The 27,343-nt window shown below is 41.6% G+C and overlaps 1 protein-coding gene across 2 annotated transcripts in view; it reads left to right on the forward strand.

Moving 5' to 3' along the window:
- Positions 1-27,343, forward strand: part of atp13a3 (ATPase 13A3) — a 184,698-nt gene that overhangs the window by 79,383 nt on the left and 77,972 nt on the right. For both annotated transcript variants that reach the window (XM_034179954.1, XM_034179955.1), the window contains exons 9-15: positions 5,329-5,463; positions 9,016-9,088; positions 20,799-20,930; positions 23,493-23,672; positions 25,127-25,284; positions 26,713-26,901; positions 27,212-27,273. In XM_034179954.1, coding sequence (XP_034035845.1) covers positions 5,329-5,463; positions 9,016-9,088; positions 20,799-20,930; positions 23,493-23,672; positions 25,127-25,284; positions 26,713-26,901; positions 27,212-27,273 — 929 coding nt within the window. The remainder of the gene's footprint in view (positions 1-5,328; positions 5,464-9,015; positions 9,089-20,798; positions 20,931-23,492; positions 23,673-25,126; positions 25,285-26,712; positions 26,902-27,211; positions 27,274-27,343) is intronic.

Consider the following 27,343-nt stretch of genomic DNA (forward strand, 5'->3'; position numbering starts at 1 on the left):
TTGTGTGTGTGTATGTGTGTGTATGTATATATGTGTGTGTGTATACGAGGTCTCTTAGATAATAAACCGACCCTTTTATTTTTTTTTTTAACTATATGGATTTGAATGACATGCGATTACACCAATCATGCTTGAACCCTCGTGCGCATGCGTGAGTTTTTTTACGCGTGTCGGTGACGTCATTTCCCTGTGGACAGGCCTTGAGTGAGATGTAGTCCCGTCCTCTCGGCTGAATTCCTTTGTTTCACACGCTGCTCGAGACGGCGCGCGTTGCTTTATCAAAATTTTTTCTGGACCTGTGAGGAATATCCGAGTGGACACTATTCGAGAAATTAAGCTGGTTTTCTGTGAAAAGTTTAACGGCTGATGAGAGATTATGGGGTGTTTCTGTCGGTGTAAGGACTTCCCACGGAGCGGGACGTCCTGCAGCGCTTCCAGGCGCTGTCGTCGGCCTGTTTCGAGCTGAAAACATCCTAATTTAAGGCTTAATTCACCCAGGACATCGTGAGAGAACAGAGAAGATTCAGAAGAGGCCGGCATGAGGAATTTATGCGGACATTCCACTGTTTAAGGACATGTTTTTAATGAAAGACGTACGCTCAAATTCGCCAAGTCGTTTCCGTGACGACTCGGCAAATCTGTGTGCGCCGCGACAGGAAAAACACCTCCGTGTTGAAAACCATTTGTAGAATTCAAGCGGCTTTTAATGGCTTTCAACAAGTGAGTAACTGAGAAATTGTTTAACAGCTTGGGCATGTTCCAACTTGCCCGTTAAGATTTCCAACGGAGGTGTTTTTCCTGCCGCGACCCCCCCGCGGTCGGGTCCAGCCCGACATGCGACTCTGCCCGCACGTTCTTTCATTACAAAATGACCGTTAACAATGGAATGTCCGAATAAACTCCTCATGCCGACTTCTTCTGAAAGTTCTCTGTTCTCTGACGACTTACTGCGTCAACAGAGCCTGAAATGTGGAAGTTTTCAACTTGAAACGGCGAGACGCTGCCGCCTCGAAGCGCAGATCGCCGTCAGGCGCCGTGGACCGTCCTTAAAGCGACACTACCAGACCAAAATCTCTCATCAGCCGTTAAAATTTTTACCGAAAACCAGCTGAATTTATTGAATAGTGTCCACTCAGTTGTGCCTTACAGTTTTGAAAAATTTTTTATCAAACAAAGCAACAGTCTCTGAGCCATTCCTAAACAATGAAAAAAATCGACGAGCGGGTGGACGACTCCTCACTCAGAGACTGCCCACAGGCGAATGACGTAACCGACAGCATGTCTGATGTAATCACACGTGATTCAAATCCATATGGTTTTTGAAAAAATAATAAGGTCGGATACTTTTCTAATAGACCTCGTACACCTGTGGATCATTTTCAGTGTGTGTGTATATATATATATAATATATATATATATATGAGGTCTGTCAATAAAGTAACAGTCCTTTTTATTTTTTTCAAAAACTATATGGATTTCATTCATATGTTTTTACGTCAGACATGCTTGAACCCTCGTGCGCATGCGTGAGTTTTTCCACGCCTGTCGGTGACGTCATTCGCCTGTGAGCACTCCTTGGGAAGGAGTGGTCCCGCCCCCTCGTCGGATTTTCATTGTCTGGAAATGGCGGAATGAAAAGGACTTTTTTCCATCAGAATTTTTTCAGAAGCTGTTAGAGACTGGCACCTGGAAACCATTCGAAAAATTTATCTGGCTTTCAGTGAAAATTTTATGGGCTTCACAGAGAATAAGGTCTGTTACTACAGCTTTAAGGACCCCTTTAAGGGTCCAGCGCACAGAGCAGGTGGAATTGTGTGCGCAAGAGGAGAGCTGTTCCAAAAATAGCCTCTCAGGTCCTGCGAAGGTGCCAGGCGCTTGGATAATGGACTTTTTGCAGACTCGTAAGCACCACGCAAATGCCTCTAAGCCGTCGCAGTAACTCGAACACAAACTGCGCCACGCTGTTGTTGCTAAATTTTGAACATCTTGAAATTAGCGCCACGCTCAGAGAGGAGCCTCGTTAACTGAAGATAATGCCTCTAAGAGCCACTCTGAGCCACTATACTGCACGATAGCTCACGAAAAAAAAAAACAGGGTGTGTGGCTCCTTCTTCATCCTTCATTATTCGGTGGGACCGCAGCTTTACAGTCTGAGGAGCAGCCCTCCCCTTCTCTCCCTTGATATGGTAAACAGTGCTTTACGCCGAGAAAGCAACAGAGTTATCCATTAACATTCACATGCAACATGTGGACCAATCCTGATAGTTACACACCCTTTGTTTGAGCACATGAGATTGTCATCAGAGGCTCTCCGTCTGCTCCGTCTGCTTTCACTGATCGCTGTGCGTAATGGCGCAGGGTGCATTGGAGTCCAATAGTATGTACTCATTGGAGCACGCAGGGGGCTATTCAAACGGGCCAGCTAGTAACATATCACTCCTGAAAATGATCTTTGGCTTTTCATGTGAGATAAATCTGCCCTACGATTGGATTTTGGAAAACCATGTGATGGTGAACCAATTCCGATTGGACACTAACATTGCGCACGTCATCACACAGCTTCTATGAGGAGTACAAAGATGGCCGATGGGTGGCTGGCTCGAAAGTCTGCAGAGTTAACTTTTCAGCAAAATAAAAGTAAGCTTCTATCTCATATCATTAAAAAGTTATTTATAATTTAGTAAAGCTTGGTCTTAGCCATTGTATACGACGGTGTCAGCTCCAGAGGGTTAACTAATAGGATTAATGAATGGAATAGTTTTGACTGTGTTGAATGCTTGGTCTCCAAAGTAAAAGTCAAACAATGCCTAGTGGTCCTTTGGTTTCCTTTAATATGTGACATATAACATATTACATCTGTAATGTGATAACTAAGCATGACACATGGTGCAACCTATTCCTGTCTAAAACCCTGTTAACCAATAATTTACATCACTTTTTTATTTTATTTATTTATTTTTTTTACCAAAATTGAAGCAGCTTTAACTTTGGGCCCCTGTTCAAACTGAAAGTGACCTGTCTCACCATTCTTGTTGTCTTTACCTTGTAACTCCATAACATTTAGTCATAGATGGTTCAAACTATCCCTTGGAATCTTGATGTTCAGACAAATATTGTGGTATAGTTTTAAATATGATTGGAGCATTTTAAATTATGACCCCTGTGTAATTCTTCAATGGGCCACTGTCTAGCCTTCTTGAAAATTCAAGTGGTCAGCCTGTTTTTTCAAAAGAGTAATGTCTAGTATTTGTGCCGAATTTGGTGCTTGCATCACCATTAGAAGGATTCCTCTGTAAATATTTTGTTATCTGCTGTACTATGATGTGGAGAGAGTAAAATACGATGTATAAGGGATTAGTAAGGCTGAAGTGAAGACACCAGTGAAGGAGTGGAAAGGCAGTTCGTCGCGATGACATTCAAGTGCTGGCATGGAAATATCTCAGAGAGATGGCATTGGAGTTTGGAACCAGATTGTTTAATAAAATCTTGGACAGTGAGAAGATACCTGAGGAATGGATAAGTGTGCTGGTTCTGGATTTGGGAACAAGGTTGATGTGGAGAACTGAAGTAACTACAGAGGCATAAAGTTAGTCAGCCACAGCATGAATTAATTAGAGAATAATAGAACTAGGCTTAGAAAGGAGGTGAAGATCTGTGAGCAGCAACATTGTTTCATGCTGAGCAAGAGCACTGCAGATGCAATGTTTGCTCTAAGAATGTAGAGAAGGCCATAAGGAGGCTATTTTTTTTTTTTTTTTTTTTGTGAAAGTTTATGACAGGGTGCCAAGAGAATAGTTGTGGTATTGTATGAGGAAGTCTGGAGTGGCAGAAAAGTATGTAAGGGTAGTACAGGATATGTTTAAGGACCGTGTGACAGCAGTGAGATGTGGTGTAGGATTGACATGCATTCAAGATGGATGTGAGATTACATCAAGGATTGGCACCAAGTCCTTTCTTGTTCGCAGTGGTGATGGACAGGTTGACAGATGAGATCAGACAGGAGTCTCCATGGGCTATGATGTTTACAGTTGACAATGTGATCTGTAGTAAGAGTAGAGTGCAGGTTGAGACTAGCCTTGAGATGTAGAGATATGCTCTGGAGCAAAGGGGAATGAAAGTCAGTAGGAGCAAGATTGAGAGAGTGCGTGAGTGTGTGTGAATGACCGAGAGTCCGGTGGAATAGTGCGGTTACAAAGAGTAGAGGTGGTTAAGGTAGATGAGTTTAAATACTTGGGGGTCAACAATCCAAAGTAGTGGAGATTGCAGAAGAGAGTGCAGGCAGGGTGGAGTGGGTGGAGAATGGTGGCAGGAGTGACTTATGACAGGAGCTCTGCAAGAGTGAAGGGGAAAGTTTATAAGACAGCAATGAGACCAGCTAGTTGACCAGTTGTATGGCTTTGAGACTGTAACACTAACAAAAAGGCAGGAAGTAGAGCTGAAGATTTTCTTTAGGAGTGATAAGGATCAGACAGGATTAGCAATAAACATATCAGAGGGACAGCTCAGGTAGGACGGTTTGGAGACAAAGTTGGAGAGTTGAGATTGGGATGGTTTGGACATGTGCGGAGCAGGGACGCTGTATATAGAGGGAGAACAATGCTGAGGATGGAGCCAGCAGACGGGAGGAGAAGAGGAAGACCAAAGATGAGGTTTATAGATATGGTGAGGGAGGATGTGCAAGTGGTTGACGTGACGGAGGAAGATGCAGAGGACAGGGTGAGATGGAAAGACTTGACCTGCTGTGGTGACACCTGTCAAGAGCAGCCAAAAGAACAACAATATACTAATACACCTTTTACAGGTACTGATATAATTATGGCACTCTTGGAAAGGGTTGTGCAGTAGTCATAAGCCTCCAGTAACAGTAATTTAGTTTAAGAAGTTACTGGTATTTCACCAAGCTCACAAAATGTTTTTCAGAATTACCCAGATTCGAGAAGTTTTATGTGCACCCATGGAAAAATTGTTTGCCAAATTCTACCAATGTACAACTGCTCATTTAATACACAGTACTGGTAATTGTACTTTTGGAGATGGAAATTGTGTATTGTGTGCTTTAGACCTTTTTTGTCATTAAAATTAGTGTTTCGTTTCTATTCAGTAAGCTAAACCAGTTTCTGAATCAGATATCCTGCGAGTAATGGAGTGTCGTTTCATTTTTGTGACTGAAAGCATTGGATTTTTTTTTTTTTTTTATGTAGCAGCTGTCTTTACAGAGATACCCTGTAGTTGTGCAGGAAAATCCATAGCTAGTGGACATTCTCTGTGGTTTTATTTGGGTTGAAAGTGTTTCCATTTCTGCATTGTTTTGTGTGTATCCTCCTGCAGGTCCTCAATCCTTTTTACATCTTCCAGCTCTTCAGTGTAATCCTGTGGGCTGTCGATGAGTATTACTACTATGCTATGGCCATCGTTTTCATGTCTGTCATATCCATAGCTACCTCTCTATACACCATCAAAAAGGTGACTTCCAGAAAATTTCACTCATATTTGGACAGATCTGTGTTAAATGGATTGGGAGAAAAAAATCCACACTCTGTTAAGGGTTCACGGCTTGCATGGTCTGGTCTGTTGGGTAGAGTTTTGGAGACCAGCAACTTGAATGGCTTTTGTTGGTGAGGAAACATTTAGACCTCGACTGTACGGGGAATACCAGCAGAACCCTTTTGTCTGGCAGGCAGAGCATGTAGATTTTGACATGCACGTATGCTTTGGCACAGCTTTGCCCCTCCACATGGAGGCCAAACTGAGTAATTTAACATTTTTTAAATTTTATTTTATTTTTGTCTTGGTGGATTATTGAATTTGCTTTTCATTGCGTGCAGAATGCTGAAGAATCGACTGATGTCTGTGTTAAACTCTGACAACTTTTAAAATAAGTTGTTGTGGCACAAAGATCCAGTGTCCTCTGGTTCTGGCTGAGAAGCGCACAAAACACAGAGGGACTTCTTTTAAAATGCTACATTTCTTCAACCATGACAAGTAACTAAAGTATTTTTACATGTCATTTTCCAAAATTGGGGCACTTGATGTGGATATGTTTTCGTCATGCTGATAATGAATCCGACTGAAATGAACAGGTAGGATTAAGACTTCATATTTACCGTATTTTCAGCACCATAAGGCGCACCGGATTATAAGGCGCGCCCTCAATTAGCGGGTACTTAACCCTTACAAAAAAGGCGCACGCTAAAACATATAGTCTACCAAAAAAAAAAAGTCACGGAAGCAAAACGGTGAGTTTATTTGAACTTTTTAACAACTTTGAACTACCGGTATTTAACAATATGGTACTCACGTTATTTTTATTATGGTTCTGTCACAAATCCATTGAAGTCTTCATCTTCTGTGTCTGAATTGAACAGCTGGTCTTCTAGCTGTGGCCACCTCGCTTTGTTTCTGCGGAAACTCCATTTGGTCTTTTTAACTTGGCGCAGTTCATTTTCTTGTTTCCTCTCGCAGCTGCTCTATTCCCATGAACAACCGAGTAACTGATAGCCTGCAGTTTGAATTGTGCCTCGTAAGCATGTCTCTTCGCTGGCGCCATTTTCGGGGGTCCCTAGACAAACAAATGTTGTTTTGCAGGATAACTGTAGTATACGGTAACTACCGGAGGAGTGGCGGAGGTAAGTGTACGTACCACGGACTCTTCTCTGATTGGTTTATCGCTGGCAACGTACGTACTCTACGCTACCAGCGTACGTACTTTACGTATTATGTAATGTTCTCTGATTGGTTTATCGCTGCCACGGTACGTACTCTACGCTGCTAGCGTACGTACTTTACGTATTACGTCCTTGTGTCACCGGGAAATGGTCCGATATTCCGACGGTCAAAGACAACGTTGGTCATTTTCACAGATTTTGGAATTCAGTGCGCACATAAGGCACATCGGATTATAGGGCGCACGGCCGATTTTTGTGAAAATTTAAGGCTTTTTAGGTGCTCCTTATGGTGCGGAAAATACGGTACTCAACATGGTTTTAATATTTGAAACTGTCTGAACTCATGTGAACTGCTGCATCATTCAGTTGTTGAGCCAATCACTGGACAGCGTCAATGGACGTATTTCGACTGAAACCCCTTTCACACCAGCGCAGATATAGAGTTGCGCATTGTGGTGTACCTACTGTGCTGAGTTATGCAGCTCTACACTGAGTTTAAGCAGCTCGGTGCCGAGTTTTTGCTCTCCAATGCAGCAGTATGCAGAGGGGTACACGAGGCAGGCGCAAGAAATTAAACATGTTTAATTTTTTCTGGATAGAGCAGTGGAGGTAGAAAGCACGCTGTTTGTAAGCAAGTCTGTGCTACAATGAGATACTGTATGCAAATCTACACAAGACTGTGCAGCTGTACACTGTAGAAACTGAGTGGGTGGCTCCGAACATCGTGTGGTAGAAACAGAAGCCGGTTTGTGAATGCTGTTGTGGAGAGAAAGAGAGAGAGAGAGATGCAGCTGCTTCTTCCGTGGGCGGTGCTGGTGTGGGACTTCTGCCACTGCGTCTGATGGGGTGAGTGTGGCTGCAGTCATGCCCTGGTGCTGGCCGGCCATGAAGAATTTGTCAGCCTCCTCTGCCAGTGCATGGCAGTCCGTGATTATGGTGTTGGCCAGCACTGCATGCACCTGAGGAGTTAGTTGGTGCACAAAAAGTCCGGCCAAGTCCTCTCAGGAGCTACAGCTTTCTGTCCATGAGCTCTGAGGGCTTGCTGTCCTCCAGCCCGTGCAAAGAGAAGAGCCTGCTGGCCCTTTCTGCATCTGACAATCAGCCAATCAGCCTCGATCAGTCTGCTGAGGAGCTGCTGAGGGCCGACACGACGCAATAATATGTCATCTGCAGTGTCATCCGCGGTGATCTCTGAGCGAACTGCGCCTCTGTTTGTGCACACCAGGCGGCAGTTTACAGAAGTGTGACTTTGAGCATCAAGTGTGAAAATGTTTCATCAGCAGCGGACATTCACGGGTGAACAGCTTTGATCCACAGAGGTGTGACATAAAAACAAAAAATCTAGTTTGATCGCAAATGGTTGCATTCTTTACTGAACAACGTTTTGAGTTTCTGAATTACGTACGAGATAGTCCTTTTGTGCGCGCGTGTACACTACAACACATCCAAAGACTGAATGCATGCATTCATTCAGAGTAAATCAGCTGGAGAAAAGTGAATCACATGTGTGTGGCTGATCCACATACACAGCACCTGTGTGCATGATCAGAACTGGAGGTGTGCCTGATCAGAACAGGTTATGCAACAAATGGGTGTCAACAATCGCTTAATGTACCTACAACTATGGCCCACGTATGTGGGATATATGAGCCATACGCTGGTATGCATTGAAATTATTGTGCATGCCCAAAATTTTTCAGTGAAGTCGTTGTATACAGCGTGCTTCAATGTTCTCTTATACAAAACTTACCCATAACGTATTAGACATACACCAGCATATTCGCCATATTTTTCATACATCGGCATACGCAGGCTAAATTGTCAAAGTGTGACGGGGCTATAAGATCCAGACTCTGTGATTTCCTGGACTCAGCCATCAGAAGTGTTTCCATTTGTAGTGGAAGTGTCAAACTTGTTGGCTGCCAGCCAGAATGGTTCTGGAATGTGTATGCAGTGGTACACATGCTCCCAGACCCTGACCTGATTCTATTAACGGATGAACACAGTCGTAGAGAAGCTTGAATCTTCGACTGGACTGGGTTGCTTGACACAAGGACGTTTCGCTTCAAATCGCAGAAGCTTCCTCAGCTAAAATTCTTGCTCTGGTAGTCTGACTTCTGTCTTGACTCTTGTAGAGAACAAAATACACAGTCATGCAATTATAAAGTTATGTTATTTATTACCTGTCAAATTGGTTAATTCAGAAAGTGTTTTGGGCCCCATATACTCCTCACACACCGAGTGCAGTCTGTTCAAACTGCTTCCTTATTGTCATAGAGATGTTTGTGAAAAAACAAGACACAATTTTGATGTTTTTATTCATTTTTAATTGTTTTCTTTCTTTCTCCAGCAATTCATCATGCTTCATGATATGGTGGCAGCTCACAGTATTGTCCGTGTATCTGTATGCCGAGCCAACAATGGTTTGTCAGTTTTTCTTTCTGTTCTTTTGTCTCTCTGTTGTCATTATTCTGGTTCAATATGCTGATGTTTATTTGATTGTACCACATAGCGCCTCTTCACATAACTGAGCGGACTATGTTTCTTTCCAGTTCTTAATGATTCACAGTGTGCACAATGACTGTACAATTGGTTTGTTTTCAGAGTTCAACACTCGTAAGTCTTGGTATTTGGTACATTACTTTATAACAGCTGAATTTCTTGTTGGTCTTACAGTTGTTTTGTCACTCTTACAAGTGACTTCATTTTTTTTTACGCTGATGTTACCAAAATTATTTTTAAACAGTTATTTAATACTGAAGAAGTAGCTTGTGAGCTATCTTTTACCGGGATGACTGAGAGCATTCATCAACAGATTATCATTTTGTAATTACTGCTGTTACATCTAGTAGCCTTACAGTTCACGGTGGTGAATGCACGTTTCACCAGTTTATAATTGGATGGTGTTGAAGTAACAGACTAATATTTATTATATGGCACACACACATTTGTCATCTTACATTATTGAGTTATTTCTCCATCACCTAGAAGATTTAACCTTAGGTTATGCTTGATTTCTCAGTAACTTATGAGCATGATTTGAGGTTTTTGTAAAAGGACATAATGTAAGATGAGGATGCAGAATTAGAATCTGACAAAAATATTGCTGAGGTAGTCTGCACCTCTTTCTGGAAAATTCATTTTCCACCACAGGCTTCAGCTTATGATGCTTCAGCTTTTTACCAACCTGTCACTTAAAAGGTAAATAATAACTAGCGTTGTGGCCCATGGGGACCCACGGGCTCTAGATTGGGTAGTGCTTCTAAAAAAGGATGCTGACATTTTTCAAGGGTGGTAATAAATAAATTATGCAAAGTTTCTATAATCCTTTGGAATGGCGTGTGAGCCCAGAATGTAATTATCAATGTCCATTGTTCACTGTTGTTAGCTAATAGTTGTAGTTTCTCCAAAAATATTAATCTTCTTTTTGGCTGCGTTCATCCTTGACCCAAAATACATAAACATACCAAACGGCAATCGTCAGCTCTTCCCAGTTTCTCCGTGTTTGAAGGTACACATGCGCACACGTACACAGAAGCCACTTCTCTTTTAATATATAGATTTACTGCCCCCTGCTGGAATGTTGTGAGAGTCCAGAATGTAATTATCAATGTCCATTGTTCACTGTTGTTAGCTAATATTCCTAGTTTCTCCAACAATATTAGTCCTATCGATGTTCTGTTTTGGCGGTACTCATCCTTGACTCAAAATACATAAGCATAGCAAACGACAAATGCGGCTCTTCCTGTTTGTACGTGTTTGAAGTTGTGTGCACACATACACATTCACAGAGACCACTTCACATTTAATATATAGACTAGCGTGTTGCCCCTGGGGATGCACAAGCTCTAGATTAGGTAGTATTTATAAAATGAGGAGCTGGCATTTTTCAAGGTTGGTAATAAAGTTAGTTTCTATAATGAATTGGAATGGCGTGTGATTCCTAAATGTTTTTAGACTTTAGACCTCAACAGTTTTTAGAAGAACTCAACCCTTTTATTTCCTGTTAATTACGTAATTTTTTTAATGCTATTTTACTGTCTTAATCTGTATTATAACAGCCAAGTGGCCTCTGTGTGCATGTATGCATGTATGCATGTATGTGTATAATTTCGATAATGGAGAAACTGGGGAGAGCTGACATTTGCCGTTTGGTAAGTTTGTGTTTTGGGTCAAGGATGAACACTGCATAAACGAAAAGTTGATAGGACTAACATTTTTGGAGAAATTAGTGATATTAGCTAACAGTGAACAATGGATGCTGCAATGCACCTTGGGAGTTCAAAGTTTTTGGGGTTTGAATTTTATTGCGGTTCATGTTATGTTAACGGTGTTGTTGGTGTTACTGATTTGTGTTTTTGTAATTCAGTTGGTTTAGTCAGTTTAGTTAAGTGTCATGTTGCCTTTACCATGAGTGAGAAGCTCCCTGTGTGCATGTATATAATTTTGATCACGGATAAACTGGGGAGAGCTGGCACTTACTGTTTGGTATGCTTATTTATTATATGGCTGCGACACTACGCACGCTCTGATTGACTGATTACCGGTCAGATATTTTCCCATATCTGACCGGTTACCATGACAATTGTTCTGCAACACTTATTTTCGTTACAAACCAGGAAGCTAAAAACACGATTAGAAAAACCAAGTCGGACATGAATGTACTCCATAAATATCTAAACAGCATTGGAAAAAACAGATTGAAAGCTTACCAGCTAATGACTGAACCATCTGTTAAGCTAGTGGAGGTGAAGAAAGTGAATGAGCCCAACACCGTCAGCAGCAAATTTGGGCAGTACTGTAAGTTTGCATGTTTATATGTATAATAGCCACATAATAAACAAATTATTAACCTTGTTTGCTCGGTCTGTATGGGGATATCAGACCTCTGACGCTTGGTCCGTGCTCTCAACACCTCAGCCTGATATTTCCCCATACAGACCTCTCACTTGGTTAATAATTCTTTAGTATTTTGGGTCAAGGTTGAACGCCACCAAAAGGGAACATTGTTAGGACTAATATCTTTTGAGAAAGTACGAATATTAGCAAGCAACACTGAACAATGGACATTGATAATTACATTTTGGGCTCACATGCCAATCCAGCAGGGGATGGTAAATGATCTATATATTAAAAGCGTGCGTGCGTGCGTGCATGCCTGATTTGTTAGTAAGTTCAATGTACTATACGTACGGAATATAATTATAAATACCTTAAAAATATTTGGTTGACACAAGAAAGTGAAAACACTTAATTCTATCGGGGTCCATTTAAAAATCAAATAACAAAATCTAAGTAAAATCAAATAAAAATAATACTGATGATGATGATGATGATAATAGAACAAGATGAACCTTTGTCATTATACATACATACAACGAAATTTGTCCTCTGCATTTAACCTATCCTGATTACAGTTAGACACAATCCAACCACTAGGAGCAGTGGGCAGCCACAGTCCGGTGCCTGGGGACCAACTCCAGATGTAGAGACGCTGCCTTGGTCAGGGGCAGAAAAAGGAGCAGAACCTAAATAAGCATGTTTTGATTGTGGGAGTAAACCAGAGCACCTTGAAGAAACCCACGCAGACAAGGGGAGAACATGCTAACTCCATACGGAAAGGGTGGGAAGCGATCCCATGACATTCGTGTTGTGAGGTACCAGTGCAAACCACTAGGCCAGCATGCTGCCATATATAATAATAGTGAGTATATAATAACAAGAACCTAAACAATTTATAAATACATTTAGGCAGGAAATTAACAAACAAAATTACGTAATTAACAGGAAATAAAATGTTGAGTTTTTGTAAAAAAAAAAAAAAAAAAAAAAAAAATTTGTTGAGGTCGAATGCTCTAAAAACATTCTCCACTCACGCGCCATTCCATCTCATTATAGAAACTTTGCATAATTTATTGCCACCCTTCAAAAATGTCAGCTACCAATCTTATAATCGGTACCCAATCTAGAGCCTGCAGATCCCCACGGGCATCATCTATAATAAGTGCCAAGTGGCCTGTGTGTCGGGGGGGGGGGGGGCGCGGCTTTGATCACGGAGAAACTGGGGAATGCTGACATTTGCCGTTTGGTATGCTTATGTATTTTGGGTTATGGATGAACACTGCAAAAACAGAAAGTTGATAGGGCTAATATTTTTGCAGAAACTACCAATATTAGCTAACAACACTGAACAATGGACATTGATAATTACATTTTGGACTCGCACACCAATCCAGCGGGGGGGGGGGGGGGGGGAATCATCTATATATCATAAGTGTGCATGCATGTGTGATTTTATTGAGTAACTTCAATGTAAGTACCTAATTACATTAAGATGGCACTGTTTCGGACAGCTACCTGCCAGAGTGCTCCTCATTATTGGCTTTTTACCTCCGCCAAGGAGGTTATGTTTTCGGTCGCGCTTGTTTGTTTGTCTGTCTGTCAGCAGGATAACTCAAAAACCTTTGAACGGATTTTGATGAAATTTTGTGGAGTGGTTGGAAATGACAAGAGGAACAAGTGATTAAATTTTAGTGGTGATCCGGATCCCGATGCTAACACCTTAGGATGTCTATTGCATTTTCAATGTTAAAAGTTAGCATTAAGCAGTTGCAGCTGTCATCACGTTCGGGTGCATTTGTTTTCAAATTGTAATGTTTCTTAAATTTATTTTTGTTGAAATTTTGTGGAGTGGTTGAAAATGACAAGAGGAACAAGTGATTAAATTTTAGTGGTGATCCGGATCCCGATGCTTACACCTTAGCATGTCCATGGCATTTTCAGTGTTAAAAGTTAGTATTAAGCAGTTGCAGCTGTCATCACGTTTGGGTGCATTTGTTTTCAAATTGTAATGTTTCTTAAATTTATTTTTGTTGAAATTTTGTAGAGTGGTTGGAAATGACAAGAGGAACAAGTGATTACATTTTAGTGGTGATCCGGATCACGATGCTAACGCGGTAGCATGTCTATGGCATTTTCATTGTTAAAAGTTAGCATTAAGCAGTTGCAGCTGTCATCACGTTCGGGTGCATTTGTTTTCAAATTGTAATATTTCTTAAATTTATTTTTGTTTATATATTAATTAATGATTATTATTATATACAGTTTTAGAGAAAGAGACAAAAAGAAATAGATCACTGTGCCAAGGAGGGAATGTCTTTAGGGTCAGTGACCCTATGGCCTTGTTTAGAGAAGTGTTTCATAAATGTTAAAAAATTCATATATTTGCAGTTTAGTTGAATAATAAATTGAATTTTGTCTCTTATTTGTTTTTGTCTGTAAGCACATGCAATATCAATATCAGTGCTCAGATGACAGTAGCTTCTGGGAACATAAGAAGGGAAATCAGGCACATACCAGCTGACATGATTGGACGAGTCATCGAAAATTTCAACGTTCGTGTTGCTGCAGTTATTGGTCAAAGAGGAGCCTGGATAGAACATATCAGCTATTAAGGACAGACCACCAGAAATGTGTCAATTTCTATCAAATTTGAAGGACGTAATCTCCCATCATTCTGCTAATGTTTGGTGAAAGAATTTTCAAAATATCTCATCTGAGTTAAAAAATGAGATCAAAAAGAAAATAGGGCGTTTTTTTGGACCACCCTTTATATCATTTCTCTGGCATTTGGAGTACTTCTCTTAAGCCGGGTCCCAGCCGTGGCAGAGCAGCACCAGGGCTTCTTTGTTTACACGAGGGATCAGCTGATGGAACGCAGTAGGCCGAATGGGGAAAGACAGGATATCCTTGAAGAACTGCAGAGGGGCTGTAGTGCCAGGAGAAGACGGTGGCAACGGAACAGGAGATATCGACCGTATATGACTTCCATTGTGTTGGAGAACGCAAAATTGTTGGCAAACAAAATAGAGGGAGACAGGGGGAGAGAGAGGGAGAGGGGGGGAGGGAGATGGGGAGAGAGAGAGGGAGAGGGGGAGACAGGGAGAGGGGGAGAGGGAGATGGAGAGAGGGAGAGGGGGAGACAGGGAGAGGGGGAGAGGGAGATGGAGAGAGAGAGAGGGAGAGGGGGAGAGAGGGAGGGGGAGACAGGGAGAGGGGGAGAGGGAGATGGAGAGAGAGAGAGGGAGAGGGGGAGAGAGGGAGATGGAGAGGGAGAGGGGGAGACAGGGAGATGGAGAGAGAGAGAGGGAGAGGGGGAGAGAGGGAGATGGAGAGGGGGAGACAGGGAGAGGGGGAGAGGGAGATGGAGAGAGAGAGGGAGAGGGGGGAGAGGGAGATGGAGAGAGAGAGAGAGGGAGAGGGGGAGAGGGAGAGGGGGAGACGGGGAGAGAGGGAGAGGGAGAGAGAGAGGGGGAGGGGGAGAGGGAGATGGAGAGAGAGAGAGAGAGGGGGAGAGGGAGATGGAGAGAGAGAGAGAGGGAGAGGGGGAGAGGGAGAGGGGGAGACGGGGAGAGAGGGAGAGAGAGAGGGGGAGAGGGAGAGGGAGAGGGGGAGAGAGGAGATGGAGAGGGGAGAGGGAGATGGAGAGAGAGAGAGGGAGAGGGGGAGAGGGAGATGGAGAGAGAGAGAGGGGGAGAGAGGGAGAGGGAGAGGGGGAGACAGGGAGAGGGGGAGAGGGAGATGGAGAGAGAGAGAGGGAGAGGGGGAGAGGGAGATGGAGAGAGAGAGAGAGGGAGAGGGGGAGAGGGAGATGGAGAGAGAGAGGAGGAGAGGGGAGAGGAGAGGGGGAGAGGGAGAGGGGGAGAGGGGAGAGAGGAGAGGGAGAGAGAGAGGGGAGAGGGGGAGGGAGAGAGGGGGAGACGGGGAGAAGGGGAGAGAGGGGGAGACGGGGAGAAGGGGAGAGAGGGGGAGACGGGGAGAGAGGGGGAGAGGGGGAGACAGGGAGAGGGAGGGAGACAGGGAGAGAGAGGGAGACAGGGAGGGAGAGGGAGAGGGGGAGAGAGAGGGAGACAGGAAGAGAGAGGGAGGGAGAGGGAGAGAGACGGGTTGTGTACAGGAGTGCCATGTTGCACAGACTTGCTTGCAGTAACGCTGTGCTGCGCAGACCTGTTTAAAACTTGTGTCCAGCGCTCTACGCCGAAGCAAATTAAACGTTTAATTTCTTCTGTCCTCTTACACCAATGTGAAAGTGGCTTAATCTTACTAACCCTTAGACCAAGCATGCAGGCGACAGTGGTAAGGAAAAACTCCCTCTGATTTGAGGAAGAAACTTCAAGTATACCACGTAAGCGGCTCGGCCGAAAACCAACATTGAATGCCCGTGACCTTCGATCCCTCAGGCGGCACTGCATTAAAAACCGACATCATTGTGTAAAGGATCTTACCGTGTGGGCTCAGGAACACTTCAGAAAACCATTGTCGGTTAATGCAGTTTGTCTCTACATCTACAACTGCTGGCAAAAATTATGGAATCACCGGCCTCAGAGGATGTTCATTCAGTTGTTTAATTTTGTAGAAAAAAAGCAGATCACAGACATGACACAAAACTAAAGTCATTTCAAATGGCAACTTTCTGGCTTTAAGAAACACTATAAGAAATCAAGAAAAAAGATTGTGGCAGTCAGTAACGGTTACTTTTTTAGACCAAGCAGAGGAAAAAAATATGGAATCACTCAATTCTGAGGAAAAAATTATGGAATCACCCTGTAAATTTTCATCCCCCAAATTAACACCTGCATCAAATCAGATCTGCTCATTGACATTGACCCTATGCCATGACATTAACCCTATGCCATGACATTGACCCTATGTGTCTTTTTGCAAGGAATGTTTTTGCAGTTTTTGCTCTATGGCAAGATGCATTATCATCTTGAAAAATGATTTCATCATCCCCAAACATCCTTTCAGTTGTCCAAATATCAACATAAACTTGTGCATTTATTGATGATGTAATGACAGCCATCTCCCCAGTGCCTTTACCTGACATGCAGCCCCATATCATCAATGACTGTGGAAATTTACATGTTCTCTTCAGGCAGTCATCTTTATAAATCTCATTGGAAAGGCACCAAACAAAAGTTCCAGCATCATCACCTTGCCCAATGCAGATTTGAGATTCATCACTGAATATGACTTTCATCCAGTCATCCACAGTCCACAATTGCTTTTCCTTAGCCCATTGTAACCTTGTTTTTTTTCTGTTTAGGTGTTAATGATGCCTTTCGTTTAGCTTTTCTGTATGTAAATCCCATTTCCTTTAGGCGGTTTCTTACAGTTCGGTCACAGACGTTGACTCCAGTTTCCTCCCATTCGTTCCTCATTTGTTTTGTTGTACATTTTTCGATTTTTGAGACATATTGCTTTAAGTTTTCTGTCTTGACGCTTTGTCTTCCTTGGTCTACCAGTATGTTTGCCTTTAACAACCTCCCCATGTTGTTTGTATTTGGTCCAGAGTTTAGACACAGCTGATTGTGAACAACCAACATCTTTTGCAACATTGCGTGATGATTTACCCTCTTTTAAGAGTTTGATAATCCTCTCCTTTGTTTCAATTGACATCTCTCGTGTTGGAGCCATGATTCATGTCAGTCCACTTGGTGCAACAGCTCTCCAAGGTGTGTTCACTCCTTTTTCGATGCAGACTAACGAGCAGATCTGATATGATGCAGGTGTTAGTTTTGGGATGAAAATTTACAGGGTGATTCCATAATTTTTTCCTCAGAATTGAGTGATTCCATATTTTTTTCCTCTGCTTAGTCTAAAAAAGTAACCATTACTGACTGCCACAATCTTTTTTCTTGATTTCTTATAGTGTTTCTTAAAGCCAGAAAGTTGCCATTTGAAATGACTTTAGTTTTGTGTCATGTCTGTGATCTGCTTTTTTCTACAAAATTAAACAACCGAATGAACATCCTCCGAGGCCGGTGATTCCATAATTTTTGCCAGGGGTTGTACAAGTGCAATTTAAAACTCTACCATGCAAAGCGAAAGCCATACATCAACATCATCCAGAAATACATCTTCCTTCTCTGTGCTTGAGCTCATTTTTAATGGACAGACGCAAAGTGGAAAAGTGTGCTGTGGTCTGATGAGTCCACATTTCAAATTGTTTTTGGAAATCGTGGACAAAAGAGGAAAAAGACCATCCAGATTGTTACCAGCACAAAGTTCAAAAGCCGGCATCTATGATGGTATGGGGTGTGTTAGTGCCCATGGCATGGGCAACTTACACATCTGTGATGGCACCATCAAAGCTGAAAGGTACATCCAGGTTTTAGAGCCACACATGCTGCCATCCAAGCAACGTCTTTTTCAGGAACGTCCCTGCTTATTTCAGCAAGACAATGGCAAGCCACATTCTGCACATGTTACAACAGTGTGGCTTTGTAGTAAAAGATTGTGGGTAGTAGACTGGCCTTCCTGTAGTCCAGACCTGTCGCCCATTGAAAATGTGGCGCATTATGAAACGCAAAATATGACAACGGAGACCCCGGACTGTTGAACAAATAAAGTTGTACATCAAGCAAGAATGGGAAAGAATTCCACCTACAAAGCTTCAACAGTTTAGTGTCCTCAGTTCCCAAATGCTTATTGAGTGTTGTTAGTAGGAAAGGTGATGTAACACAGTGATAAACATACCACTGGCCCAGCTTTTTTGAAACGTGTTGCAGGCATCCATTTCAAAATAAGCAATTATTTGCACAAAAACAATAAAGTTTATCAGTTTGAACATTAAATATCTTGGCTTTGTGGTGTACTCAATTGAATATAGGTTGAAGAGGATTTGCAAATCATTGTATTCTGTTTTTATTTACATTTCACACAACGTCCCAACTTCTTTGGAATTAGGGTTGTATAAGAAGGGTCAGAGCTGACTACTTCCTCATGGAGCTCAAATCTTTCAGTGTCTGCAGAAATATGTTGCAGATATTTTATCACTCGGTGGCATCACCTTCTATGCCTGTAGTGTGCTGGAACAGCAGGTTCAATGCAGCTGGAATGAACGGACTCAACAAGGTCATCAGGAGAGCTGGCTCTGTCCTGGGGGTGGAATTGGAGTCTGTCGTGGAGGTGTCAGGGAGGAGGATGCTTGAGAAGCTGCTCAGCATCCTGGACAACACTTCCCACCCCCTGCGTCCAACACTAACTCCCTATCAGAGCAGAGTAAATTTGTTGTACATAATTAACAGGAAATAAAAGGATAGAGTTCTTCTAAAACCTGTTGACCTCTAAGGTTCTAAAAACATTCTGGACTCACACGCCATTCCAGCTCATTACAGAAACTATATATAATTTATTACCACCTGTGGAAAAATGCCAGCTACCTATTTTATCAACATTACCCAATTTAGAGCCCGTGCACCCCCACAAGCAAAGCATTAGTGTATTTATAAATTGAGTTCTTGTTATCATATACAGTAAAACTTGCATATAATGAATTTAGGTGGTCCAGCGAATTTTGTCTGTTATAAATAAAATCCATTATATAAAACGGACAAAATCTGTTTTATATATATATATATATATATATATATATATATGAAACATATTAGTTACAGTCAGGATGCACCAAATGACTTACAGGGAATCCTAAATGCTTTTATTTTTAGGTATTTTATTATTCTTGCTTCATTTAATGACCACATCAAAACTTTGTCTGAAAAAAATAAACACCTAATAAAAGCTGGACATTACAGTGAGGAAAATAAGTATTTGAACACCCTGCGGTTTTTGTTCTAAGTTCTCCCACTTAGAAATCATGGAGGGGTCTGAAATTTTCATCTTGGGTGCCTGTCCACTGTGAGAGACATAATCTAAAAAAAAAAAAATCCGGAAATCACAGTGTGTGAGGCAGGGTGTTTTGTCCGATGTGAGCGAATATCCATTACACAAAATGTTATATACCATACCATCTTTATTTATAAAGCACTTTACTACAACCAAAGCGGACCCAAAGTGATGCACACTAAAACATACAGTTAAAACATCAAGCCATATACTTAAATAAGTTAATAAATATAAAATCTATAAATTATAAAATCTAAAAAACTAAGTTTCACTATGGTCAAAAGCCAAAGAAAGCTGCCTCTCTTACACACAAAGGCAAACTGTTCCACAATTTAGGCACAAGAACACAGTATTACATAGAAACCATTCAAAATCATTGGGACTTTAGCTTTTCTCCAATGAGTGCAAATATCTGGCTTATGCAGTGGTGGTTTAGGTGAATTTTACTGTATACACTACTATTTTATTTCTATTTTTTATTTTATTATTCTATTTTGGCATTTGATTTTTAAATGGACCTAAATGGAAATGAGTGTTTTCACTTTCTTGTCATCCATGTATTTTAAACATTTACAATTACATTAGGTACTTACATTGAATTTACTAAATAAAATCAAGCATGCACACTTTCAGTATATAGATGATTTACCGCCCACTGCTGGAATGGCGTGTTGAGTTCAAAATATAATTAACATCCATTGTTGAGTGTTGTTGCCTAATATCCGTAGTTTCTCCAAAAATATTAGCCCTACCAGCGTTACGTTTTTGTGTTTATCCTTGATTGAAATGTCTTTTCTGCATTCTGCTGCAAGTGTTTATTTTTACACACTCACAGACTGTGTCGAAAGACATCAAACACACTACACTTCTCTGTCATTGTAACAGCAACATGACAATTAACTCACTCAAGGTAATGGCAACATTACACTTCACTAAACTGACTAAACCAATTGAACTACAAAAACACAATAAATCAATACCAGTAACACTGTTAAAGTAACATGAACCACTACAACAACATTTAAAATCCCCAAACACCGAACTCTCATGATGCATTGTACCACAACGTCCATTGTTTACTTTTGATCACTAATGTCGCTGATGTCTCCAAAAATATTAGTCCTTTCAACTTTCTGGTTTTGCAGCATTCATCCATGATCCAAAATACATAAGCAAACCAAATGGCAAATGTCAGCTTCCCCCAGTTTGTCCATGATCAAAGCCACACATGCACACACAGAGGCCACTTGGCTGTTATAATATAGATGAGAGTTGTGCTGAACTGTAAGTTATGTCTGACAAATCCCTGCTGCTGTTGGCAGATTTGCACACTTGACCTTTTCTGACCTTTTGTCATTCTAAACTTTTTTTGTTGTTGTTTTCACAAACCGATGTTGGCCTGTTTGCATTTAATGGACTCCTCCATTGCACTACCCTTCTTGGCAGATATCGACGAGATTATGTCGACCGATCTTGTGCCCGGTGATGTGATGGTCATCCCAGGCAATGGGACCATTATGCCTTGTGATGCTGTTCTGGTCAGCGGCACCTGTATTGTCAATGAAAGCATGTTGACAGGTTAGAGGAGTTATTGGGACTGTTGGAAATTCATTTAAATTTGTAGACACCACACCACCAACCCAAACCACATTTTCTCACATTTGTTCAACAGCTATTTGATCATTTAATGTGTTGGTGTACAAACATAATGTCAAGCAACCTTTCTTGTATACAACCATATTATGCAGATAAATCGGATTTTGTCCATTCATATATATAACCTGGACATTGTTTTAGCTCCCAACATTAAAAGGGCTACGAAGAAATTTAGTGCCACTGGATGCCACATTAGCACCAACATCTCAGACCAAAACACTGGCTTCCATTTGGCTTCCCCATACCTTCCTCCTAGCGCCCCTCCCTCCTCTGCATCGAGGAGAACAAACGCCATCTTGAGTGCCCAGGCTGTTTGGCCTGTATTCACTATAGGTGCTTTATAAATGTGAGGAGGGTCACCAGCTTCATAGGGCAGGACTCGCGTGCCTTAAGCCCGGGTCCCACCAAATAATGAATAATGAGCCATGCATGGGTGTGTCAGTAAATTATTTGAAGAATGATCCATGTTTTAAACCATCACGTATCCACTACTAAGGCGCCTCTATGTGCCTCTCTATCTCGCATGTGCCAGGTATCAGCCTCTAGTGAGCCACGACCGACCTCTCATTTGAGCCCCGTCCAGCCTCGAGTGGCTCGTGTCGCCGCATATGATCCACGTCAAGCCACATATGATCCTTGTAGTGGCATGATAACGTGATGTTTACGCATGTTTAGGCATGGGTTTGGTCCAAACCTCCAGCCCTCCTACACTTGGTCCCTTTAAAGTGTGGGTTTTCAATTAAGAACAGCATTTAAAATGTCACATTTGTTTTTTAAACACAGTCCAAAAATAGATGCTCCAGTACAGTCCCACGGGTGTGCACCCTGCGCCAGGCTGCTGTCCACCTGTAATGCACCAGACCAGCTAGAAACAAACAACGGGTTCCTCGACACTTTCTCTGTGCTCTTCTCTGGATTTCTTTCCATCCGCGGCTCATTGGCTTGATTTCTTCTGTGGCTTTAAACAGTCATTTTCACACCGTGATGCTACTTTTGACTTTGTGTTTGTACGTTTATTTCTGCAAAGTTGGTCTTTTGCATGCGTGCTGCTGTTCTGCATACACAATGAGGTGGCCTCTTTAATTATATACACCTGCTGCCACAATTCACGTGGATCACTTGCAAAAAAAAAAAAAAAAAAAAAATCTTCCACGGCTTACAAGTCGCCGTGATACAACTTTTAACTTTGTGTTTTCAGAATCGGTCTTTTGCGTGCTCTCATTCTGTGTTGCTGGACATCTCTGCGCTGCTTCTCGCGGCTTCACTGGAGTTATTGTTTCCGTGGCTTTTTAACACACAGCCACCTTTACACAGTCATCCAAATTTTAACTTTGTGTTCGTCCATTATTGACTGAAAAATCACTCTTTGGTGACCTAGCTTCTGCCTAAATGCTCCTTTGGAGCGTGATGAGTCGTTGCCTCAATGTGCAGTGCGCACACACAGCGGAGCTCATGTGATCCATTAAGAAGATATAAAATCAACCATAGACATACTTTTACAGCTAGGAATGAACATGCAACTGTTTTATCAAGCTATAAAAAAACATTAAAAATAGTTTAAGCTGTTCCAAAATACAATCCTTGTGGGGCAGAAAAGAGAGGGCAAAAAAGCGTCCAGATGAAACAGTCCTCTGTGATTCCAGAAGTGATTAGAGGTGTTTTCAGAATCCAAGGTTTGGCAGAAAATGATTAATCCGCTACAAAATATTTATTTTATATACAGCATCCAGCACACAGAGCAGGTGGAATTGTGTGCGCAAGAGGGCAGCCGCTCCAGAAATAGCCTCTCAGGTGCTGCATAGCTGCCAGACCCTGGGATAATGGGCTTTCAGCAGCCTCGTCCTCACCACGCACATGCCTCTAAAACCTCGTACACAAACTGCCACAGGCTGTTGTTGCTAAAGTTTGAACATCTTGAAATTAGCGCCATGCTCAGAGATGAGCCTTGTTAACATAAGATAATGCTTCCAAGAGCCACTCAGAGCCACCATTCTCCCATGATAGTTGAATAAACCCTCTCGTAGCAAAAAAAAACAAACAAAAAAAAAAACATGCTGCGTGGCTCATTATTCATCCTTCATGATTTGGTGGGACCAGGGCTTTACATTGCATGCATGACTGGTGTGGCTGTTTGGAAAAAGGAACACAAAAACTGATTACAACACACACCAGAGGAATATTGGGTGCAGGACACCAACATACAACTACAACTTCACATAGAAAAAGTTGTTGGCTGCTATATTTTATGTTTTAAAATTCTTTTTATAGCACTTTTAAAACATTTTCATTTTGTAGTACATTAGAATTTCAACTGGGTGTTTGTCAGAAAAATTATCACTGTCGTCACTACAGCCATTCGTAGCACTGGATCAGTTTTTTTCCTCCTCACATTGCAATGATCAGTGTGATACTCCCCCCCAATCCAAAAGTCCCTGCCACAATTGCAATATATTACATTTGACTTGAGATTTTTTTGTCTATTAGGTGAGAGTGTTCCGGTGACTAAGACCAACATCCCAAACCCAGGGCCAGAGGATGTGGACGAGGCTGAATGTGCCTACAACACAGAGGACCATAAAAGACACACACTCTTCTGTGGCACCACCATCATCCAGACTCGCTTCTACACGGGTGAATTAGTGAAAGCTGTGGTGGTCCGTACAGGTATGTGTGTGTTTGTGTCCATGGAGTGGTTTGCTTGGAAGGATGTTTTGTAAAAGTAACAATGTCTCATTTCTTTTGGGTTTACTCTTGGTTATATTTGCACAAGCCTAAAATGTCCTACATCAAGAAATGAGTAATTTTTGCATATGAGTTTCTCAGTGAAGGAGTCTTGTCTGTTGTATCCATTTCACAATCTTAAAATCCTGTCCATTGACTGTAACATTTCAATAACAAAAAGCCCATTGTTATTTTTGTTTGTTTATCCCACCAACTCGGTCTTAGCTGTTCCTTAAATAGAATTTTGATCAAACTGGTGAAAACAGATATTCATATTCATTTATTAAGGATTTTACCCAGGATATTTACTCAACAAATTTAACATCACGGTAACAATAGTGAACCTGCATCCAATGCAGAAGGTTCCTCGGTCAAGACCTATTTTACATTTACATCTGGAGTTGTATCAGGAAGGTTATCCAATGTAAAACTTTTGCCAAATCAACATGTGGATTTATATCGGACCCACTGTGATGATCCTGAACAAAAAAGGGAGAAAAGAAAAAAAAAAAAAGCCAAAAGAAAAGAAAAACCTGATCACCAAAAGAAAAACCTGATCACCTCATATGTCAATTACAAAAACAAATAGACCTGTAGCGGTCCTCACTACAGTAGTTGACCAGTTTGTTAATTCAGGTATTTCTTAACAAAAGGTTTCTCACAATCATATATAATTGGGCAGCGGGCACTGTTTGATGGCGGGCACTAAAGGGGTCAATATGACCCATATGACGTAATTTCTCTACTTCCGGGGCCAGAAACACAGCACTTTCTCTAAGTTTTTGGGCAAATTACATGCAAACAAAGTGAAAATGCAAAGAAAAAGTGACGATGCGGTGGAAAGTGGACATGCGTTGTGATTTGTTTATGACCTGGAGCTCAAACGTGTTGAGGCAATTGTGCAGGCGAACACAGCTACTCTGGTTAGCTGTGCAGGCTAACACTTGCCGACATGACCTCTCACATTTGATTTGTCTTCCATTCTCCACTGGGAACCGAAAAAACTGCACTTCTCACGACTGCTTCGGTGATTGCAGCTGAAAACAAAACAGTACACCATTTTTCTGTGTGAAGTTATGCTGTGTATATATTGCGCAATTGGTGCGGCTGTCCCCGTAAGTGGTCAAATCCTGTGATATCATGCAGGTTTCAAATGATACTGTGTTGCCCTATTCATCCAATCAACGAGTATGGAGAGCAAGGTGGTTATTATTTTGTGAGGTAGCTCACAGATTTTGGTATGTTTTTGATTAACGTGACATTTGGGTTTGCTCTTGTTACCTCCTTTTCAGTGCTACACAGAATTACTTTTTAAAAAATGAGGTCTAATTTGCAACACTCTTCACATAAAAGAAGCCAATCAGATCAACTTTTGAAGACCTCTTCCTTTATTCCAGGTTTCAGCACAGCTAAAGGCCAGCTTGTGCGTTCCATACTTTACCCCAAACCCACCGACTTCAAGCTGTACCGCGATGCCTATCTCTTTCTGCTGTGTCTGGTCGCTGTGGCTGGCATTGGGTTTATCTACTCCCTCACCCTCAGCATCATGCACAAGGTAGTGTAGGTGACTCAGAGAAAATTAAGCATTTTGATGTCTGAATTTTGAGTTAAACTGTTGTTAGAGATTCTTTTGGCAAAAGCAGAATATCAGTGTATCACAAACAGGTGTTTGCTATGTGCTACATTGACTCGTACTTAGAAAAGTCCATGTATTTAATATAGTTGTCCTGCATTGTACTGTAATACGTGAACAGTTGCAGACAAAGCATCTTTTTTTTTTTTTTTTTTTTTTTTTTTGGCACAACTGAAACCACAATCTGAAAGTTTAATTATGAGATTACGGTACTGCCACTACAAGAAAAAACACTTGTCTAACAAACTCACAGTAACTGTCCACAATATTTACTTTTATCACACTGGTTTGAGTAAAATGCTGAAAAATCTTTGTATACTTGCACACAAAGCGGGGAATATATGGGTATTTGATTTAAGTCCTCTTCCGCCTACCCAATAAGGTTGAGTTTTCCACTTACCGTGCACCTAAATTCACACAAAAACATAAAATCAGAGTAAAGTTTGTTTTTTACTGGGTAAACCACAAACACGATTAACAAACCATTTTTATTCTAATTTAGAATGCAAACATAAATTGTAAATTTCAAAAACATATGTACAAATGTAGCAAAGTTATATACAACTATTTATATTAAAATGGAGGAAATGCTTCAGGTGTTTTTTGTACAACAATTTACAGAACAATAGATGCCACACAAATTAATTTGCCACTCAAAAAAACAATTCCTGTCCAACGCAAGACAGAAGGACACATCAGAGGCATGATCAGGTGGACAACAGGAGGAGTGTCACTACTCTTGTTGTCCATCTGGAGGCAGTGTTGGGACCTCATTCTGCCTTTGGTGGCTTTTTGGCCAGGATCTCCTCAGAAACCAAATACGTGAGTTGGTGATCATTTTTGATTGGTTTAGGTTGTGCTTTTTTCCCACCAATGATAAAGGGGAAGTCGCAGCCCCCCCCCCCCCCCCCCCCCCCCGCAGCTGCTCCGGTGACAGAGGGAAGATCAAGACTCAGACTGAGGTGTATTGGATGGTATGTCCGCTTAATTTGCTCATGTGACTTTGACACATCTCTGCATCAGACGACGCCAGATGGTTAATGGTCATTAATCCTTGGGATAGTCTGCCATCTCCATAGGAAATTAGGTGTTTTTGGCTAGATTTTTGCCTCACTGACCAACTACTTGCTTTGCTTATTACTTAGAAGGTAGGTACCTTCTAAGTAATAAGCAAAGCAAGGAGGGCAGTCACTCTTGGTTTCATGCTAGCCATAGTTTGAAAAGAAGGCAGCAGAAGTCCTACTAATTTTTTGAGTTCTTATGAATGGCTGGAACAAGTGCACAGCAAAGATAATTTGTCAAACCAAAGGATACTTAAATTCATTCATTCATTCTCTCTGCCTGCTCCAGGTTGAAGCTAAGACCATCATCATTGAGTCTCTAGACATCATCACCATCACTGTGCCACCGGCTCTGCCAGCCGCCATGACTGCTGGCATTGTGTATGCCCAGCGGCGTCTAAAACACATTGGCATTTTCTGCATCAGTCCACAGAGGATCAATATCTGTGGACAGATTAATCTGGTCTGCTTTGACAAGGTGGGAAACGGGGGCTGTGTGACTTTTGTTTTCTTTTCTTTTCTCTTGATAGTTCCTTAATGCTCTGTGTAAAGCATTGTAAGGGATCCGGTGAGGGATTTAACAAACCTAAAAGGCACCTGAAAATAAAATGTAGCAGTGTAAAACAGTGATGTGAACAATAATAACTGTACAAATTTTGACTGTGGTAGATAACTGTTGTAAGATGTTATGTTTTGCTAACTTCCATTTCAATGAGTAAGGAATTGTCATGTAAACCACACTGTTGCAATCAAGATGTCTGATATAATTCAGAATTGTCTCTATCTAGACTGGAACACTGACAGAAGATGGGTTAGATCTTTGGGGTGTGCAGAGATCTGAGAAGGGAAGGTAAGCTGGTCAGTGCTCTGAGTAAATATGAAAGTGCTGCTGTAGTGAGATAGTTTGAAAACAAGAGTCT

Source organism: Thalassophryne amazonica, chromosome 10, assembly GCF_902500255.1.
Source record: "Thalassophryne amazonica chromosome 10, fThaAma1.1, whole genome shotgun sequence".
NCBI classification, from domain to species: Eukaryota; Metazoa; Chordata; class Actinopteri; order Batrachoidiformes; family Batrachoididae; genus Thalassophryne; species Thalassophryne amazonica.